The 20,820-nt window shown below is 42.2% G+C and overlaps 2 protein-coding genes and 1 pseudogene across 3 annotated transcripts in view; 2 read left to right on the forward strand and 1 right to left on the reverse strand.

The window, feature by feature from the left end:
* Lrrc34 (leucine rich repeat containing 34) overlaps window positions 1-2,865 on the reverse strand; it is a 24,140-nt gene extending 21,275 nt beyond the window's left edge. Inside the window, exons 1-2 of the mRNA XM_021158810.1 lie at window positions 2,667-2,865; window positions 190-310 (exon numbers count right to left, since the gene is read on the reverse strand). Of these exons, the coding sequence (XP_021014469.1) occupies window positions 190-299 (110 nt within the window). The 5' untranslated portion in view covers window positions 300-310; window positions 2,667-2,865. The remainder of the gene's footprint in view (window positions 1-189; window positions 311-2,666) is intronic.
* Window positions 2,866-2,881: 16 nt separating this feature from the next.
* Lrriq4 (leucine rich repeats and IQ motif containing 4) overlaps window positions 2,882-20,820 on the forward strand; it is a 25,030-nt gene continuing 7,091 nt past the window's right edge. The window contains exons 1-5 of one of the 2 annotated variants that reach the window (XM_021158807.1): window positions 2,882-3,251; window positions 4,906-5,953; window positions 11,701-11,874; window positions 15,070-15,208; window positions 15,909-16,105. In XM_021158807.1, the coding sequence (XP_021014466.1) occupies window positions 3,217-3,251; window positions 4,906-5,953; window positions 11,701-11,874; window positions 15,070-15,208; window positions 15,909-16,105 (1,593 nt within the window). In that variant the 5' untranslated portion in view covers window positions 2,882-3,216. The remainder of the gene's footprint in view (window positions 3,252-4,905; window positions 5,954-11,700; window positions 11,875-15,069; window positions 15,209-15,908; window positions 16,106-20,820) is intronic. The other variant, XM_021158808.1, reaches the window with a different exon arrangement.
* Window positions 8,805-9,046, forward strand: LOC110291594 (annotated as a pseudogene).

Below are 20,820 nucleotides of genomic sequence, written 5' to 3' on the forward strand. Positions count from 1 at the left end.
TTTCTCTGTGTAGCCATGGCTGTCCTGGAACTCACTTTGTAGACCAGGCTGTCCTGGAACTCAGAAATCCGCCTGCCTCTGTCTCCTGAGCCATTTTCAAGTGGGGATAAAATGGCTGAATGGTCCGGGGTTCAAAGGAATGAGAATCGGTGGGAACTTTTGATACAGTTGAATACTTAGCTTCCTTACCGCTTTTCAATTTCTTCATCCAGTTTTTGGAGTACATTCAGTATGAAAGAATTCGTTTTCCGTATGTTTTCTGAACAAAAGTAACAGTACTGCTCCTGGAGCTTCTCCATCGACTCTGGAGCTTTGGAAACGTAAATGCATCATTCATCATCAGGTACCAAATTATCCCCAAAGCTTCAGCAACAACTAAGCTTCCTTCAAAGAAACGAGTGTGCATGCGTGTGTATGTGTAGCAAGGGAGAGGAAGGAAAGGAGAGAACTAAGGGTGGGGCTGGCCGGCTATAAATATAACCAGAGACAGTGGGCAGACTGTGACTCCAGCCAGTACCCTATCTGAAAGAGAACAACCAACCTCTATCATGTGTTGGGCTTGGTAGCGGAGGAAAAGATATCCAGAGAAATTACTCTGGGCAAAATCAAACTGACTCTAAAGCCTGCATGTGCCCCATTGGGTTCCAAGGACGGGGCAACAATCTAACTCCAGAAGGACCCGAGAAATTAACCCACTTGGATTGGATACCTTGACACCAAACCAATTTGATAGCATCTTCACAGCAGATTGAGGTCTGGCTCACAGAAGCATTTCACCTATCTAGGCCCTCTTCCATTTCCTCGTTCTAAGGTTGATTTCCTTCTTTACTTCCTGTGTGTGGTGGAAATCCAGGGATTGTGCATGTGGAAGCCAGAGGTTGATATCAAGTGCCTTGTCCTCTGTTCTCTGCCCTATTGTTTGAAATGGCTTTACAGGTCACTGAACCACTATTACAGATACTGTTTAGGCTTAGGTTGGCTGGCTGGAGAGCCCTTGAGAGCCAACCATCTCCAACCCCAAATGCTAGGGGTTCAGGCATACACTCCATGCCTGACTGTTATATGAGAGCTAGAGGTCAAAACTCAGACCCCCATACTTGTGCTTCACCCATTCAGCCATCACCCCACCCCCACCTATGTTTTGCTTTTAATAAAAATAAGCAAATAGGAGCTGAGGTCTCTGCTCTCTGTTACACAGCAGCTTTCCTAGTAGTTCCACTACTTTTAACTGTTACCTTTCCTTTCTTTTCTTCTTCTAAACACAGGGTCTCGCTGTGTTCTTCAGAATGGCCTTGAACTCAGTCATCCTTCCCCGGCTACACAGGTATCGGGGATCACAGGTGTGTGCTAGCACACCTGGCTCCAATATTACTTTAAAGACATTTCTTGTGAACTCTGGGTCCTCCGTAATGGAAGCCATGTTCTTACTCTTGTAAAACACTCATGCTACAGGCTTGATTATTCTACTTTCTGTGTACAAGTGTTTCAGAATACACTCTGCCACCTCACACTTTAAGTAGCCTGGCTTCTTAGATGCCAGCTGCTTCTCTAAATTTCTATATTTTAGAAGCATCCACTGCTGAGTGGCCATCTACACTCTAAGAGTTTACCACTCAAAGCTGCAGACCAAGACCTAAGATCTGCTGTATTTAAGCTGAAAGGAAATGAACTTTTCTTATAATTTTAAAAATAGTTATTTTAAGTTTATTTGTGTTTGTGTGTGTGAGAGAGACACACGTGCACTTAGGATATTTATAATATTTAGGTGCTGCTGAGCTTCGGAGGGGGGGATGGGATCTGAATGCCCCATTCTGAGATGTCTGTGGCACTTAGGGAAGGAACAGTATTAGCATCCTGGAAACAGACACTCCTGTGGTTTCTAAACCAAAGCCAGAGCTGGGCGCCTTTCTACTGGCACCCATCTGCCTCAGGCTACTAACTTCTTGGGGGTGGAACGCCAGCACTAATGGTGTCTGGCCTTCTAGGGGTCAAAAGCAAAGGCAGGACCTGAAGTCTCTCCACGCTGTTGTCTTCAGAGGCCCCCGGTGACTGAGAAGGCAGCATTCACACTCATGGGTGGAGGACAAAAGCATTCAGTCTTTCCGCAGCTCCGTCCTCCTCTTCCATCAGGCTCCAGGTCAAACTAGCAGTGTCGGTGTTCCCTCCTTTATCATCTTATTTCCCTTATTATTGTCTCTCTGGGCAGTCTCTCCGGCCCCCACAACACACACTTTAAAACAATCGTCTAAAAGTAGTGGCAGGAACTCTGGTTTCTCTGGATGCCAGGCAACTGCCCAACAACCCCTGAATATATCCCCAGTCTTATGTTTAATTTGTTAAATTCATGGATGCACTCAAAGTGCACATGGAATTATATATATGAATGAAAATGTCACGATGAAATCCCTTCTTCTATATGATTAAAAAAATAAGATAAAGTGATTACAAGAAACTGTGGGTAGTCTAGAAGTGGGAACTCAGAAAAACTCTGAGGAGCTTCTTGCTTATCTGAGGTGTTTTTCCGGGACTTCCACAAATACAGGGGCGCAGAACCCCCCCCCCTAAACCTCCCCTAGACCCTCCTCAAAAAACAGGAGGGAGGCCAGAGCAAAGCCACTCTCCTCACGAAGACAGGGGACCAGCGGTGGTCAAGGGCGCCGCCATACCTGGGGCTTCTGCAGGAGGGATCCGCTGCCCTTTCCTTCGCCTAGAGCCCGGTGCCCCTTACCCAGCTCGCTTTGCGGACCTCGACCTCTAATGAGGAAGGCCACGTGGCTGAGCTTTTTCAACAGTCTGCTCCTGCTCAGTCCTCACAGGGCTCGGCCCACTACCAGTCCAGTAACCAGAGTCGCTCCCATGGCAACCACAGAAGCTTCCTTTTGGAGAAAGAGGGAAGAGGCGGGGCCACCGTTAAAAGGGCGGGGTACTCTATAACCTCGAGGCCTGAAGTGGGAGGCAGTGATCAGCACTTTAAGCCTCTCCACTCTAGGTTACAGATTCTGATGGTGGAGCGTCGAGGGTTTAGGAGCCTCACCTGCTGGGCTAGGGACCAGGACTACAAACCCTGGTGACCCAGCCTGTCTCACCTTTTCCGAAGGGCTAAGCTCGGAATCTAATGGTAGAACCTCCAAGTGTGTAGTAGTTTAAAGGATTTTTGAAGGAGTAGAGCCCTCTGGAAGAGTTTCCTTGAGAAGGCGACTTCCGGACTAATCTGAGATGGCCTGCCCCAGTGCCAAGATGCAGATGCACAGGTACAGTCAGTACTCAAGAGTATGGAGGCAGGCAAGGTCGTATCCATGTGGAGTCTTCGCATCTTCTTTGTAGTAAGGCTATGAAGGAATGGGGCAGGATGCTCGGGACCCTCGGATGCTCGGTTGCAGACCCACCGATGATGAATCTAGTCTGGAAGTGGGGTCTGAAATAGTCACAGAAACCTAGGAGAGGTGATTAAAGTGAATAACTAAATGTGTAAGTCCTTGCCACATGGGCAATTTCCATCCCTCTGCCTCTACTACCAGGAAAGCCCGTGCAAGGCAGAAGCTCTGGGTGGGTACAGGAATTGAGTTTCAAGGTCCTTTCTCCACAGGTAGCATGCTAAAGTGCAGAATTATCCCTTGAGTTTCCAGGAAAGTCGAGGGGCAGCCTAGGTTAGCCTCTGCCCTTTTCTGGCTCAGATTCTTTTGAATTAAGAAAGGAAAGGTTGGAGATGCTGTACCAGTGGGTGCCGGGAGGGGGGAAGGGGAAGGGGCAGGGGAGGGGTGGAATGGGGTGTGCTCTGCCTCTGGAGCAAGCAGCACAGCAGCTGACTGAGACCAGGATTCTTCTTAGTCCTACCTGCACCATCCCCAAATGGCTCTTGTCGATCGATAGAATATCTAATGGAACCCTGGCTGGTGGGAAAACTCACCCTGCACTTGCGAGTACTGCAGACTAGAGGAGTTGCCCTTCTTGACATACATGGAACTATTAAAAATTGTTTTCTTTGGTTGGGTTCTCCTGTCCCAGCCATGGTTGGTTTGTTCAGTTAGCTTTTTGTTTGCCTATGGAAGGCTGGCTTCTCTGCCTACCCAGCCTCACCAGACATGACTTTCCACCGGTCTCTATATACATAGAAAAAAATGGTTGCCGATCATTAATTTTCATCTCTGATAACTTTATATATAATATATATTATGTATGATATAATTTTTCTCAGTGTCTTCTGGGGGTGATGGCAAGAGCTATGATCTTTGGAACCTTCTAGAACTCATCTGAAACTAAATCAAAATAAGCATCTTAAAAAGTTATTTGTTTTTGTTTTTCTGTTGTTTTTAAGACGGGGGTCTCACTATGTATCTCAGGCTGTCCTGGAACTCACTGTGTAGACCAGGTTGGTCTCGAATTCACAAAGACCTACTTGTCTTTGCCTCCCCAGTGTTGGGAACAAGGTGTACAACACTATGTCTGCTCATCTGTGAAAAAACAATTATACGATTTCGGGGGTGAGCTGGCTGGGAATCCAGGAGCTCCGGAGGACAGGTGAAGGCATGGGATCCTCCTGGAGCCAGAGTTACAGGCAGTTGTGAGCCTCCAGATTTGGGTGTTGGGATCCCCAACTGGGTTCCTATGCAAGAGCAATAAGTGCTTTTAAAGTATTTTTTAAAGGCATTTTTAAGCCTCTAAACAAGCAAGTTTTGGAAGCTGAAATGAGGCCATCTCTGTGTTAACACATGTGCACAAACTTCCTAGAAAGAGTTGCTTACCCTTTAACTCTCACCCTGACATGAATGTTTTTTAGAAAAAAAATCTAAATTTTATGTTGCAGAATAATTTCAGTCATTTAACCTTTGCGCCCCCCTCTCCCCACCTCCCATTCAGTCTGGTTGTTCGGGAAATCTGATTTTCCCCCTTTTCACGGTATTTCAGATTTGAGATGATTGACACCTTCAAAACCCTGACCAAGGAACTCCTGAGACAAGAACATTTACCCAAGGTTCTTCAGAAAAAAGAACCCCACCGGGTCACTGATAGAACATTTTTCATTGATGGTTCCAACCAGGGGTTGAAGACCATCCCGTCAGAGATTTTGGCATTAAAAGAATTAGAAGAAGTGCATCTGGAGAATAACCAGATTGCAGAAATTCCCCAGGGCATCCAGCAGTTACAGAACACCAAGGTTCTCTACCTGCACAACAACAGCCTGCAAGATCTGTGCCGGGAGCTGGGGGCGCTGAGCAGCCTGGAATCGTTGGACCTGAGTGGCAACCCGCTGGTCATCTCCTCGCTGCACGTCATCAGCCACCTCCGCACCCTTCGCGAGCTGCGGCTCTACCGCACCGGCCTGACCGAGATTCCCACCAGCATTTGCAAATCCCTGCATCACCTGGAACTGTTCGGTCTGTCAGAGAACTTCCTGGAATCGCTGCCCAAGGAAATCGTGAACCAAACCAAGCTCAGGGAGATCTACCTGAAGCAGAATCACTTCGAGGTTTTCCCTTGCGACCTCTGTGTCCTCTACAACCTGGAGGTGATCGACCTGGACGAAAACAAGCTGAAGAGCATCCCGGGAGATATCGGGCACCTGGTGAGGCTGCAGAAGTTCTACGTGGCGTCTAACCACCTGATGAGTTTACCGGAGTCTCTGTGTCAGTGCAGCAAGCTGTCAGTGCTGGATTTGACCCACAACTCTATCCACTCCCTGCCATCCTCCCTGGAGCATCTCACTGAGCTCACGGAGGTAGGGCTGAGCGAGAACCGGCTGGAGAAGGTGCCGCGCCTCCTCTGCAGCTGGGTGTCGCTGCATCTGCTGTACCTGCGCAACACCAGCCTGCACGGACTGCGGCGCTCCTTCAAGCACCTGGTCAACCTGCGCTTCCTGGACCTCAGTCAGAACCACATAGAACACTTTCCCGTGCAGATTTGCGCGCTCAGGAACCTGGAGATCCTGGCGCTAGACGATAACAAAGTGAGGCAGGTACTGCTTCCCTTCTGGACTCTCACTCTGATTTGTCCTTCTTTGTTGTGCCAGGAAATGTATTGAACCGGCTACCGCAAACAAAACAAAACAGGGTTATCAAAGATATCCCACAAGGTGGCACTTCATATCCTTCCTTTCCAAATAATAGTGATTCTGATACCCATTTAATGTTCACTTAGGACGTGGGCAGCAGCCACTGGGGTGGAGGGGTGTATGTGCATTCATTCTCAAGGACACATTAGACAGAACTGAATTGAGTGAACTACAGCCAACCATTAGAATGTCAATGAGGCATACACAGATAAGCTGCAGGGTCCTCACAGAACGGCATATGATACAGTAATATAAGCTAACTAAAGCTCTGTGTGCCAGTCTACCGACAACCCAAATCAGAACAAGAAGAAACAAAAAATAAACAAAAAACCCAGAACAAAATAGCATATTTATTGTTGAAGCACACAAAATTACAAATATAGAGGCTGGAGGCTGGTGGCATGGCACACTGGGTAAAATTGCTTGCCTGCCAAGCCTGGAAAGTGAGTTTGATCCCAGGGAGATGGGTGGGGGTGGGGGTGGGGTATGCACATTGCAGAAGGACACAACTGACTTCTACAAGTTGTTCTCTGACTTCCAACCTCACTGTATACCGCATAGGGGCTCACAGGTACACACACACAAATAAATACATGTAATAAATACTTAATATTACACATATAAGTAAACACCTGTATGCACATATACTGCCCATTTAATGAATACTTCTAATAATAAAAGTATAAAAAGCAACAAAGACTATGAATTGGAAGGAAAGTCACCAAGTTCCCAAGAATGGCTGGTTGCCTTTAGAAGGAGGGATCAAGAAAGGCAGTAAGTCTGCCGTGTGGAAGTTTCTAGCTCATTCACCAGGACCATAAACAAACAAACACAATAAAATAGGGGGTGTAGAGACAGGAAAATTGCTTGGAAAGTAGTGGATCAGCCAGCTGGGAACGCACAGCAGGAGAGACTGCCTCAAAAACAAGGACGATGGAAAATTGACTTCCAAAATACATGGCTCCCCATACATATGCTACAGGGATGTCTGTGTGTGTGTAAATGTGTGTGTGTGTGTGTGTGTGTGTGTAGCAGACAGATGGGCACAGAGAAAGCTGGGAAGTAATTTCTTTCCATGGAGAAAGTATTTCATTTCACAGTTGGAGTAATTCAAAATGTATGTAGGAAGGTTTTTGAGTTTGCTTTCTGTTGCTGTGAAGAATATCATAACCAAAAGCAACTTGAGAAGGGAAGGAGGGTTTATTTCATCCTAACTTCCTGGTCACATGACTAAGGGAACTCAGAGAGGGAACTCAAACAAGCTGAGGCAGTAGCCACAGGGACTGATCCCTACCAGCTGTTCCCTGGCTGCCACATGGCTTCCTTTCTTATCTACTTCTGGCCCATCTGCAAAGGGACCCATTGCAGCATGGGATGCACCTTCCACATTAATTAGCAATCAGGAAAAATGCTCACAGGCCATTCTGACGGAAGCAATTTCTCAAGCATGTCTCCATCTCCCAGGTGTGTCCAGTTAAAACCAAAGTTAGCCATCACAGACAGATACACACTGTCCTAATCATGGCTGAGTCACAGACAAGAGCTAGCTTTTTTTGAGAGAAACTTTACATTCTCAGAGGAGAGACTGGCATGAATTTTGAGTTCTAACAAAACAAACCCCAGTTACCCCACAAACCAAACTGTGCCAGAGTGTAGACATATAGACAAATATTGTGCAGAACAGGACCATCTTGCGAAACATCACTCAGTTTTCAGTTATTTTGATGATATTTTTGAGCCCTCGCTCACAATTTTGTCTGATGCTGTAACTTAAAATCAGGGTTTTCCTCTTTATGGGACCACTGCTTTTAAGCCAGCTCCTTCCTTCTCCTACCTAAAGACCTCATCTGATTGGTTCCAGCTCTTGAAGCCTAGCCAGTAACTCCTTCTTGCCTACCTAAGTGTGAAAATAGCTTTCCTTAGGTAGGTAAATAAATTTTATCTCTAAAGTATTAGTAAAAGAGAAAGCAAGAACAGGATATTCCACCCCTAAATGAGCAATTACAGTGTCACAAATAATTGCTCCAAGTTGACACTCTGTAGATTCTCTGGTATATAGAGCTTTTAATTTTTATAAGTGTGTGCATGTGTGTGTGTGTGTGTGTGTGTGTGTGTGTGTGTGTATGTGCATGTGTGTATGTGTGTGTATATGTGTATGTGTATGTGTGTGTGTGTATGTGTGTATGTGTGTGTGTGTATGTGTGTATGTGTGTATGTGTGTGTGTACGCGCATGCTGTGATGTATGTACACAGGTACCTGTGCCACAGCATACTTACAAGACTCAGATGACAATTTCAGGGGGTCAGTTTATGCCTTCAACCTTTATGTGGGTTTTGGAAATGGAACTCAGGCCACTGCACCAGGCCCTGTATGCCTGTCTTTACTTCCATTGTGTATTAGCACGAAATATGAGACAAAACATGAGGTCTTGGAAATCCTGGGTGAGGGGTGGAGACTAATGAACATTCAAAGTGCCTTGAAAATGAGAAGCTAAGCCAGTGATGTTTTTTACTTTATTGAATGCAAGTGCTTGGTCCTGAAGGGGAGCCAAAGCTTCATGAAGAATTTTTAAATTCTTAAAACTTAAACTCAGTTTCTCTGGAGACCAACTTGTTCTCACTTTTTAAGTCAAAAAAATAAATAAATAAACTGGGTTTGGGGACCTATTCTTCTAATCTCGGCTTAGGAAATAGAGACAGGGAATTTGCACCAAGACAGCAGTGTGGTCACTGCAGTTCCATCTTTGTCTCCACGATGTTATCCTTAGCCAAAAACGCACAAAGCCATCTCCAAGTTCGAAGCATTCAGCAATGTTGGCAAGGCAGAGCCACCAGAAGAGGACACCTAATTTCCATGACAAATATGGAAATGCTATATTAGCAGGTGGAGGCATCTTCTGTGTTTCTATATGGACATATACAGCCACACAAATTGGAATAGACTGGAACCTGTCCCCTGTTGGCAGAGTCCCCCCAAAGGAATGGAGAGATCAGTAGTCATGCCAGATGGTACAATAATCAAGGAATTGTTTCAAAACCAACTCAGAAGTGAATGCCAAGGCAAAGAATCGTGTACTCATTAAACTATGGCAGATTGAAGATCAAATAAAGAAACACAGTACCCTGAAACCTTCAGAGAGAGAGAGAGAGAGAGAGAGAGAGAGAGAGAGAGAGAGAGAGAGAGAGAGAGAAAGGAAATAGAGACAGGAAGATGAGAAACTTGAGATTATCCTCAAATCCCAAGTTCTAGGCCAGCCTGGGCTACACAAAGCTCCTGTCTCAAAAGAACAAAAACAAACAAAAAACCCATGCAAATGAAAAATGAAGATATCTGTAAGCAATTTTCTAAAAAAAAAAAAAAAAAAAAGGCCATCTTACTTAAACAATGTCCTGAGAGGAGATTCCGGTTCTGCAGAACTTTTACAGAAATTTAGTTTATTTTTATAGTGAGCTTCCTTCTTTTTCCATCTGTGAGTGGCCACCATTCCCCAGTGGTGAGCTATGGAAAGGCATAGGGACGTCTAAGCAGCAGAAAGGAGAGCAGCACAGATGAGGGAAAAGGTGAGCTGGAGACATTGGGAAATGAGGAAGGATTTCCCAGTTTGCTCTGAAGTCAGATAAAGGAGTGTGCCAGCTAAGAAACTGTTAAGTATGTATCTAGAATTTTCCAACAACAAACAAAAGCATCTTTGTTGCACAGTGAACAGGAGGGTTATGTAAGTCAGAGTAAGACTTTTCTTTGTGAAATTCTAGAAGACCAGAATGAGAAAGATAGTAATGGTGGCTGTGGCTTAATAAAGATATCCGTTGAAGGTGATGCTCTTTTCTATATGGGCAGTGGTGAGGAAAGGAAGAAGGCATAGCCAGCTAGCAACATATTCAACCACTGTATTAGAGAGCTAGAACACAGACTCTCTTTACTGATGTTTATTTGTTTGTTTAATGTGTATAAGTACACTGTAGCTGACTTCAGACACACCAGAGGAGGGCATCAGATCCCATTACAGATGGTTGTGAGCCACCATGTGATTGCTGGGAATTGAACTCAGGACTTCAGGAAGAGCAGTCAGTGCTCGTAACCACTGAGCCATCTCTCCAGCCCCATTAACAAATTTCTTTACGCATCTGGCACTCTGCAAAATAACCACCCACCTCCAAGTGAGGCTCAAAACCCTTGGTGTTCAGAAGGACAAACACAACAAGGCAGAGCCCAGTATCTACAGGGAACATCCCTGATTAGAAACAACTCGGAATATAGATTTACTTCCAGTTGAGTTCAAGAGCAGTTTCAAAATTATCAGGTAAAAGATCTTGAGTGCCAAACAGCAAGTTTTAAAAGTACCAGTTCCAGGAAGTAAATGTAATTTGCAAATGCATTTATTATATAAACAGTCCCTAGAACTATAGTGCTTTTCTTCTAACAGTATCAAGCATTTTATGTTCTCCAGGTAACACACTTACAAGGAAACAGCATACATTGACCCAACTTGTGAAACACAGAGAGAAGGCAATGTTACCAGTGGCCAGGGGTTAGCACTGGTTTTCAGGTTCTTGGACTTCTCGTCCAAAGAATTGAAAACAAGAGTCCACACCAATTTACAGAAGAAGCAAGGTGGCATCATTTGAGCAAAGTGATGGCACAGATGATAGAGAACAGCAGACCACATGAGTGAGGATGCTCGTGGGCCCCACTCAGTGTTCTGGGCTTCGTTCTGTCAGGTTCAAAAGAAGAAGGGGCTAGTTACTGGGGGGGGGGGGTGGATGGCTCTCTATTTTGATTCACAGACTAAGTCATACACTCTGCACATGTCTCTTCCTGTAATGATTCCTATCTTATTGATGTCCACATTTAATTGTGCATAGATACATATGGTTAGGTAAGGGACCACCCCTAAAGATTTCCAAGAGAACTCAACTCTGCCTTACTGCACATGCACCCCAGTTCAGGCTACATTTATCATACCTGGGTATGCTGAGACTGTGCTTGAAAAGATACTGTCTAAATCTGACTGTTACCAGGGCAATTTCTATTACTAATCAGAGGTGGCTGTGCATGTAGCCTGCTGCAGGCAGGAGCTGCAGGGGGCTCTGAGCTTGCTAGGTGCATTGTTTGGAGAGAGATACATGCACATAGTGTTTGCCAGTAAAGAGCCTGCCAAGTCCATTGTTACACCAGAGTGCGTGTGTATGTCTGTGTGTAGTGTGGTGTGATGTGGTGCTGCTGGTGGTGGTGGTGGTGTGTGCAGTGTGTGTGTCTGTGTGTGTGTGTGTGTGCGTGTGTGTAAAACCCAAAACCAAACAGTTGTCTCCCTCACCAGGAAGCAAATGGAACCCCACACTGCCAATGTACAAACATATATGGTAAATTAACTAGCACGTATGTAAATATATAGAGAAGCTGTCCATCATTTGCAAACACTAAGCTACTTGACTTTTTGTTTAACAACTTGGTTCAAAGTCAAAAGCTCAAGCTTTATTTTTTCTAAATTTGTCATAAAGCCATTTAAATTTATCACTGGGGTCTTCTAGACAACTTTTGCAACACTAATGAAGTATTGGTAACCCACTGCCACCAGACCACCCGGGCAGCTTATTATTGAGGGTTTAAATATAATCTCAACCTTAACTTTAGCCTTTTGGAATACTTCCAGTTACCACCGACCATAAGCTTGCTTTCAAACCTGAAGATACTCGGGCTCACAGGAAATGACCTTTTGTCCTTCCCAGAGGAAATCTTTTCCTTAATATCTCTGGAGAAATTATATATTGGACAAGACCAGGGGTCCAAGCTTTCATCTTTGCCAGAAAACATCAAGAAATTGATGGTAAGCCTTCCCAATGAACAGCTGAGAAGCACATACCTGCCCCCCACCATCTGCGTGTGCGCGTGCGCATGCACACACACACACACACACACACACACACACACACACACACACACACACACACACCCATACACTAAGACTGAGAGAACATGAGGTGATGCTTTCCACACNAGACTGAGAGAACATGAGGTGATGCTTTCCACACTGTGTAAAGGATGCATCTGGAATAGATTTCTATCAGGAACAGTGGATTTCAAGTTTGCAAGTGCGCATGCATGCACACACACACACACACACACACACACACACACACACACACACACACACACCCATACACTAAGACTGAGAGAACATGAGGTGATGCTTTCCACACTGTGTAAAGGATGCATCTGGAATAGATTTCTATCAGGAACAGTGGATTTCAAGTTTGCAAGCTCGCTGTTATTGCACAATACTCTACTCTGCTTGTTCAATATGTCGTTTTAAGAAAAGCTCTTTTATTTATTCTCTGACAATTTCATACACATATACAGTACATCATGGTCCTATGCACCCACACTTTCCTGCTTCTCTCCCCCAAGATATCTTCCAACACATCAGCTTCCTTCTTAGTTAGGGTTCGTACTGCTGTGTTGAAACACCATGACCAAAAGCAACTTGGGAAGGAAAGGGCTTATTTCACTCACAGTTCCATAGAACAGTTCATCATTAAAAGCAGTGAGAGCAGGAGATCAAGCAGGGCAGGATCCTGGAGGCAGGCGCTAATGCAGAGGTCATGGAAGGGTGCTACTTACTGGATTGCTTCCCAGGGCTTGCTCTGCCTGCTTTCTTATAGCTCAGGGGTGACCACGCCTACAATAGGCTGGGCCCTCCCCATGATCACTAATTAAGAAAATGTCCTACAGCCTAAATTTATGGAGGCACTCTCTTAATTGAGGTTCCCTCCCTTTAGATAACTCTAGCTTCTGTTAAGTTGACATAAACCTAGCCAGCAGCATAGCCTCAAACCTTCATGTCCATTCCTCTTCTTTAGAAGTCCAACTGTGTCCATCCATTGCAGCTGCCCACTAGAACGTTGACTAACCTTCATGTGACTGGACCTTGTAGATGTCTCCAGAGATAACCACAGCTTCTGTGAGTTCATAGGCATGCCATGTCCAGAAGACAGCATAGCATAGCATGCTTCCCATCTTCCACCTCCCCTTCTATTACACTCCCCAAGTGTGATGGGATCAATATTGATGTCCTATTTAGGATACTTAAATCCACTTATTTTCAGCCATCTGACCAGTTATGAGTCTCTACATTAACTGCTGTTCTTTAGCCAAAATGGAGGGTAGAACATATCTATGGATATAAATGTAAGTATATTATAAAGGCAGTTGACAACAAGGGAATTTAGCAAGACAAGAGTAGTAATTTCTCCACTGGCATCTATGACCTCCCCAGCCATGGGCTTTTGACTATGTGTATCAGGCACACATTCCCTCCTGTGAAACAGGCTGCAAATCCTAGCAGAAAGTAATTGGTGATCTCCATAACTTTCAAGCTACTACTCCACGAGTGGCTCTTCAATATGTCTTTCCCCTATTGTAGTTTAGTTATGTTTTCTTTGTAGAAATTGACTGTGATGATTTGAATATGCTTGGCCCAGGGAGTGGCACTGTTAGAAGGTGTGGCCTTGTGGAAGTAGTTGTGTAACTGTGGGCATGGGCTTTAAGACCCTCATCCTAGCTGTCTGAAAGTCAGTATTCTGCAGCAGCCATGAGATGAAGATGTAGATAGAACTCTCAGCTCCTCCTGTACCATGTCTGCCTGGATGCTGTCATGCTTCCTGCCTTGATGATAATGGACTGAATCTCTGAACCTGTAAGCCAGCCCCAATTAAATGTTGTACTTATAAGAATTGCCTTGGTCATGGTGTCTGTTCACAGCATTAAAACCATAAGACATTGACCCACACCACTTTCTATTTAATTTTTATTTTTTATAAGTATCCCCTTGATTATGACATTATTTAGAAGGTAAAGTGTCCTGTGAATGGCGTGATTTGGAACCTGGATTTTGTTACCTGGAATTCTCTGTAAGGAAAAATGTGACCTGACTTTCTTGCTTAGCAATGGGCAACCTGAGGATGGTTCTCTACAGAATGCTAGCAAGATAAGTTCATTCTCACCAGTGTCTTTGTGTGTGTATTCTTTAAGAACCATTTGTCTGTGTTCCTCTTACTTCACTCTTAATGATATAGCAGCTCTGGGCTGCCCGTAACCTTTAGTCATAGCACTGAGCCATGGTGGATGTAATACTGATAATTCTAATGTGACACAGAGACCCAATTCCTAATTCTTTATTACACTATTTCCTTGAACATGCCATATCATACCAATGGTAGAAATGCAAAAAATATATTTTGTCTAATAAAGTTGAAAATATATAAGTTGAATGCATTCAAACCAACTGTCTATGCATTTGGGCTACTTTAACCTAGATGATTTGGGGTACTTAGTTGAAGAACTGTTGTCATTTCCAAAGATAGCTAGCTATTAAAAGGGAGTAGATGGTACAATGCTGTAATGATCCAATACTTTTTCATGAGGCTCCGATAAAATTAAGCCCCAGTATTTTCACTTTGCTGCATAAATGGACACTAAATCTAATGGCTTTATTTAAAAGCAGTTGTATTTCTGGATATTAATTTTGTAAATATTGTATCAGTTATTCCTCTTGTCATTGGGACCAATAAACCTCATTAGGAGTAAAATCATCCATTAGGATGGGTTTATTTTGGCTTAAATTGGAGGATTTCAGCCTATCACAGTGGAGGAAGCATTGTGGCAGGAGTGGCTTTGTAAATAGTAGCAGGAACAGAGGTCTTGTCAGACCAGAAGGCGAGAAAGGTAGGCATAAGCTTGGGGGCAAGGTCAACCTCCACAGGCCTGCGTCTAGGGGCTTGCTGTTGCCAGTCAGGCACACTTCTTAAAGGCTCAACAGCATCAAGAAGCAGCACAAATTAGGGAGTGACCCCTGGAAAGTGAGCCTTGAGAGTCAGAATCATCAACAACAAGCAGGTTTCTCCCATTGTCCCAAGGCATGCTCTCCCTAATGCATAGGAATGGACACACACAGGAAAGGCTGGTTGTTGTAATTCACTTGTCAAGGTAAGTGTTCTCAGTACACACTCTCCTTTTACTGCAGAATCTTAAGGAACTATACATAGAGAACAACCGACTGGAACAGCTGCCAGCATCCTTGGGATTAATGCCAAATCTGGAAGTTCTTGACTGTCGGCATAATCTTCTTAAGCAACTCCCAGATGCCATTTGCCATACTCGAAGTAAGGAGCTTCCTAGATCCCCAGACCAGGACAATGAGACCCATATTTCCTATGAATGGCTTTCTTGAAAGCCCAGTTTCAGAGTTGGTAGAACTGAGACCTGTACCATCACCCACTCCCAGGCTCACTAGCAACTCCGGGGAAGCCAGGTGTATCTATATTTGTATAGCTAAGAGTCTTGTAAAGGTAGTTTATATGAATGAAAAAGAGAAGCAAATAGTAGTTAGTAAGAAAATTAGTATACACCCATACTTTAACTACACCTACTGTCAGCAGAAATTGAACACATACAATTTGACAGTATTGGGAGTTGGGGTCTTGATGTAAAAGTTAATTGAGATCATTAAATCTTTTGAATAAAAGAAAAATTATTGACCCAGAATGATGAAACCAGCAAAGGGGATTTCTAGGATTCTATGTTGGACTTGGAAAATGTAGTCACACTTGATTCCTTAACACTCAAATACTGTTTGACTGAGTCATTCCTTATCGATATCCATTCACCATCTCATTTAAACATCATTTAGAATCAACTGGGTTCTCTTAGGCTGTCAAAGGGCAGACACAGACATTTGATCCATGGTATTAGAAGCCTGGTACTTCCCTCCTCTCCATCCTCTTACCAATGGATCTCACCTGAGTGAGTTTAGGTGCTGCTATCCTAAGCTGAATCAATTCATTAAAATGAAGATCTTTCCAGATTTGAGAGAGCTGCTGCTGGAAGACAACTTACTCTGCTGCCTCCCAGAGAACCTTGATCACCTGGTGAATCTTAAGGTCCTAACGCTGATGAACAACCCCATGATTGACCCTCCCATATATGTGTGTAACCAAGGCAATGAAGCCATATGGAAATACCTGAAGGAGAACAGAATTAGGAAAGTGATGACCACCAAGGTAAGTAGACTCAGCACAGAATCCTTCTTTAAAAATGTATCTTAGGCAATTTTATACATGTATACAATGCATCTTGATAATAAACATACCTTATTCCCCTACCCCTTCCCTTCATGTCCCTCCCTCTTTATGCTCCCTTTTTTATTTCATTCTTCTTTAGCACATTACATCCCAATTGTAGTTTCCCCTCTCTCCACTACTACAAGTCCCTCCCTACTCCCTCCTCTGTTCCATCCAAAAATTTTCTTCTATTTCCCATTTCCAGGGAGATCCATGCATTCTCCCCTTGAGCTCTCCTTGTGACTTGGCCTCTCAGGGTCTATGGATTGGAGCGTGATTGTCCTTTACTTAACAGCAGTGTCCACTTGTAAGTGAATACATCCCATGTTTGTCTTTCTGGGTCTGGGTTACCTCACTCAGGGTGATTTTTTTTTAGTTTCATTTATTTGCAAATTTTAGGATGTCATTGTTTTTTAACATCTGAGTATTACTCCATTGTGTAAATGTACCACATTTTTTTTTATCCATTCTTCTCTTGAGGAACACCTAGGTTATTTCCAGTTTCTGACTATTATGAAAAAAGCTGCTATGAACATGGTTGAGGAAATGTCCTTGTGGTTCTTTGAATATTTCCAAGACTGGTATAGCTGGGTCTTGAGGTAGATTGATTGCTGATTTCCTAAAGAACTGCCATATTGATAACCATAGTGGCTGTACAAGTTTGCACTCCAACCAGCAATGGAGGAGTGTTCCTTTCGCTCCACATTCTCACCAGCATGAGCTGTCTCTTGTGTTTTTGATCTTAGCCATTCTGACAGGTGTAAGTTGGAATTTCAAAGCGGTTTTGATTTGCAGTTCTCTGGCAAAGGATGTTGAATATTTCTTTATGTGCTTCTCAGCCATTTGAGATTCCTCTGTTGAGAATTCTTTATTTAGATCTGTACCATATATTTTAATTGGATTATTTGGGTTGTTGTTACTTAGTTTCTTGAAATATTTGGATATTAGCCTTCTGTCAGCCGTGGAGTTGGTGATAATCTTTTTCCATTCTGTAGGCTGCCATTTTGTCCCATGCCAGTGTCCATTGCCTTACAGAAGCTTTTCAGTTTCATGAGGTCCCATTAATTAATTCTTGATCCTAATGCTTTGTCACTGATATTCTGTTTATAAAGTTGTCTCCTGTGCCAACGAACTCAAGGCTATTTCCCACTTTCTCTTCTATTAGGTTCACTGTGTCTGGTTCTATGTTGAAGTGTTTGATCCCCTTGGACTTGAGTATTGTTCAGGGTGGTAGATATGGATCAATATGCATTCTTTTACCCACAGACATGCTGTTAGACCAGCATGACTGTTAAATATATTCTTTTTTTCCCACTGTGTATTTATGGTTTCTTTATTTAAAAAATCAGGTGTCTATGGGTGTGCAGATTTATGTCAATCACTTTGATTGATGAACCTGTCTGTTTTTAGGCAAATACTATATAGTTTTATTTCTATATCTCAGTAGGATCGATAGCTTGAAGTAAGGGATTGTTAAGAGAAGGTGATACTTCTGGAAGTTCTTTTATTGTTCAGGATTGTTTTAGCTATCCTTTGTTGTTGTTGTTATTCTTTTCATATGATGTTGAGTATTGTCCTTTCAAGGTCTGTAGAGAATTGTGTTGGAATTTTGATGGAAATTGCATTGAATCTGTAGATTGCTTTTGGTAGGATGGCCATTTTTATCACAAAAATCCTACCAATCCATGAGCATGGAAGATCTTTCCATCTTCTAATATTTTCAATTTCTTTCTTCTAAGACTTGAAATTTTTGTCATACAGATCTTTTACTTGCTTGATTAGGGTTACCCAAGATATTTATATAATTTGTAGATATGGTAAAGGATTCCCTGATTTCTTTCTCAGTTTATTTGTTATTTGTATGTAAAGGGAATACTGGTTTGTTTTTTTTTTTTTTAGTTAATCTTGTATTCAGCCACATTACTAAACACCTTTAGTGTTTACAGCTGTAGAAGTCCCCTGATAGAATTTTGAATCCATATGTATACTATCAATATCATCTACAAATAACGATAATTTGACTTTTTTTCTTTCCAATTTCTATCCCTTGATCTTTTTCAGCTTTCTTACTGCTCCTGGTAGAGCTTTGTGTATTATATTGAATAGATATGGAGAGAGTGGACTATCTAGTTTTATTACTGATTTTAGTGGAATTGTTTTGATTTTCTTTCCATCTAATTTGATGTTGTCTATGGGCTTGATGTAAATGGCCTTTATTATATTTAAGTATGTCTCTCATATCCCTAATCTCTCCAAGACTTTCATCATGAAGTGGTCTTGGATTTTGTCAAAGACTTTTTCAGCATCTAATGAGATTATCATGTGGGTTTTTTTTTCAATTTGCTTATACAGTGGATTGTCTTTATCAATTTATATGTTATAACATTCCTGTATCACTGGGATAAAGTCTACTTGATCATAATGCATGATTCTCTTGATGTGTTCGTGGATTCAGTTTCCAAGTATTTTATTGAGAATTTTCACATCTATGCAATGGGGGGAATTGGTCTGTAATTCTTTCTTTCTTTCTAGAATCTTTGTGTGGTTTGATTATCAGGGTAACTGTGGTCTTATAAAATGAATTTGGCAATTTTCCTTCTGTTCCTATTTTATAGAATACCTTGATGAGTTTTGGTATTAGCACTTCTTTGAAAGTTTGGTAGAATTCTGCACTAAAACTGCCTGTCCCTGAGCTGTTTTTCAGTTGGGAGACTTTTAATGACTACTTCTATTAAGACTACTTCTAAAAAACCCACATGATCATCTCATTAGATGCTGAAAAAGTCTTTGACAAAATCCAAGACCACTTCATGATGAAAGTCTTGTAGACTTTCCTTAAGGGTTACCTTCCTTAAGGGTTATAGGACTGTTTAAATTGTTTATCTGATCTTGATTTAACTTTGTTAAGTGGTATCTATCAAGAAAATTATCCATTCTTTTATATTTTCCAATTTTGTGGAGCACAGGTTTTAAAAGTATGACCTAATGATTCTTTGGATTCCCTTGGAGTCTGTTATGTCTCCCCCCCCCACACACACACTCTCTTTTGTTTCTGATTTTATTAATTTAAATGTTTTTTCTCTTGTTTTTTTTTTTTTAGTTTGCATAAAGGTTTGTCTATCTTGTTGGTTTTCTCAAAGAACCAACACATTATTTCATTGAGTTTTTGTATTGTTCTCTTTGTTTCTATTTTATTAATTCCAGTCCCCAGTTTGATCATTTCCTGAGCTTTCTGGTGTGCTGTTAAGTTGTTAGTATGAGATCTCTCCAGTTTCTTTTCTTTTTTTCTCTCCAGTTTTTTTTTTTTTGAAGGCATTTAGCACTATGAACTTTCCTCTTAGCACTGCTTTCATTGTGTCCCATAAGTTTGGGTGTGTTGTATTTTCATTTTCATTTAATTCTAGGAAGTCTTTATTTTTTTTCTTTTATTTCTGCCTTGACACAGTAGGCATTCAGTAAAGAGTTGTTCAGTTTCCTTGAGTCTGTAGGCTTTCTGTTACTTCTGTTGTTGCTGAAATCCAGTTTTAACCTGCAGAGGTCTGGTAGAGTGATGGGAGTCATTTTCGTGTTGCTGTATCCGTTGAGACTTGCCTTGTGACTGAGTATGTGATCAGTTTTGGAGAAAGTCCCATGAGGTGCTGAGAAAAAGATGCATTATTTTGCGTTTGGGTAAAATGTTTTGTAGATCTGCCACGTCCATTTGGTTTATAACATCTGTTAGCTCCAGTATTTCTCTGTTCAGTTTTGTAGATCTGCTATGTCCATTTGGTTTATAACATCTGTTAGCTCTAGCATTTCTCTGGTTAATTTTTGTGTGGATGACTTGTCCATTAGTGAGAGTTGGTATTGAAGTCTCCCACTATAAGTATTTGAGGGTCAATTTGTAATTCAAGTTTAATAGTATTTCCTTTACAAACATGGATGCCCTTGTGTTTGGGGCATAGGTGTTAAGAATGGAAAATATCAACTTAGTGGATTTTTAAAATTATTTATTTTATGAATGGAGTACACTTTAGCTATCTTTAGATACACTAGAAGAGGATATTGGATCCCATTACAGATGTTTGTGAGTTACCATGTAGTTGCCCGGAATTGAACTCAGGACCTCTGGAAGAGCAGTTAGTGCACTTAACCACTGAACCATCTCTCCATCCCCCACCCTTTTTTTTTTTTATCATGAGTATGATTTTCTTTCCCTTGAAGTCTATTCTGTGAGATATTAGAATGGCTTCACCAGCTTGTTTTTAGGGTCTATTTGCTTGGAAAATCTTTTTCCAACCCCAAACTCTTGAGCTAATGTCTATCTTTGATGTTGTGTTGTGGTTCTTGTATTCAGAACCTGTTTTCCCATCCATTCTGTTAGTCTGTGCCTTTTTATTGAGGAATTGAGTCCATTGATATAGACAGATATCAATGACGAATGATAATTCCTTTAGTGATGGTAGTGTGTGTGTGTGTGTGTGTGTGTGTGTGTGTGTGTATGTGTGTGTACGCACACATGTCTAGATTTTCCATCTCCAGGATTCCCTGTTTCTTTATTGCTTCTACTTTCTTTCTTTTTTTTTAGATATAATAAATAAATCTTTTTTTTTTAATTAGGTATTTTCCTCAATTACATTTCCAATGCTATCCAAAAAGTCCCCAATACACTCCCC

The sequence above is a fragment of the Mus caroli genome, chromosome 3 (genome assembly GCF_900094665.2).
Source record: "Mus caroli chromosome 3, CAROLI_EIJ_v1.1, whole genome shotgun sequence".
NCBI classification, from domain to species: domain Eukaryota; kingdom Metazoa; phylum Chordata; class Mammalia; order Rodentia; family Muridae; genus Mus; species Mus caroli.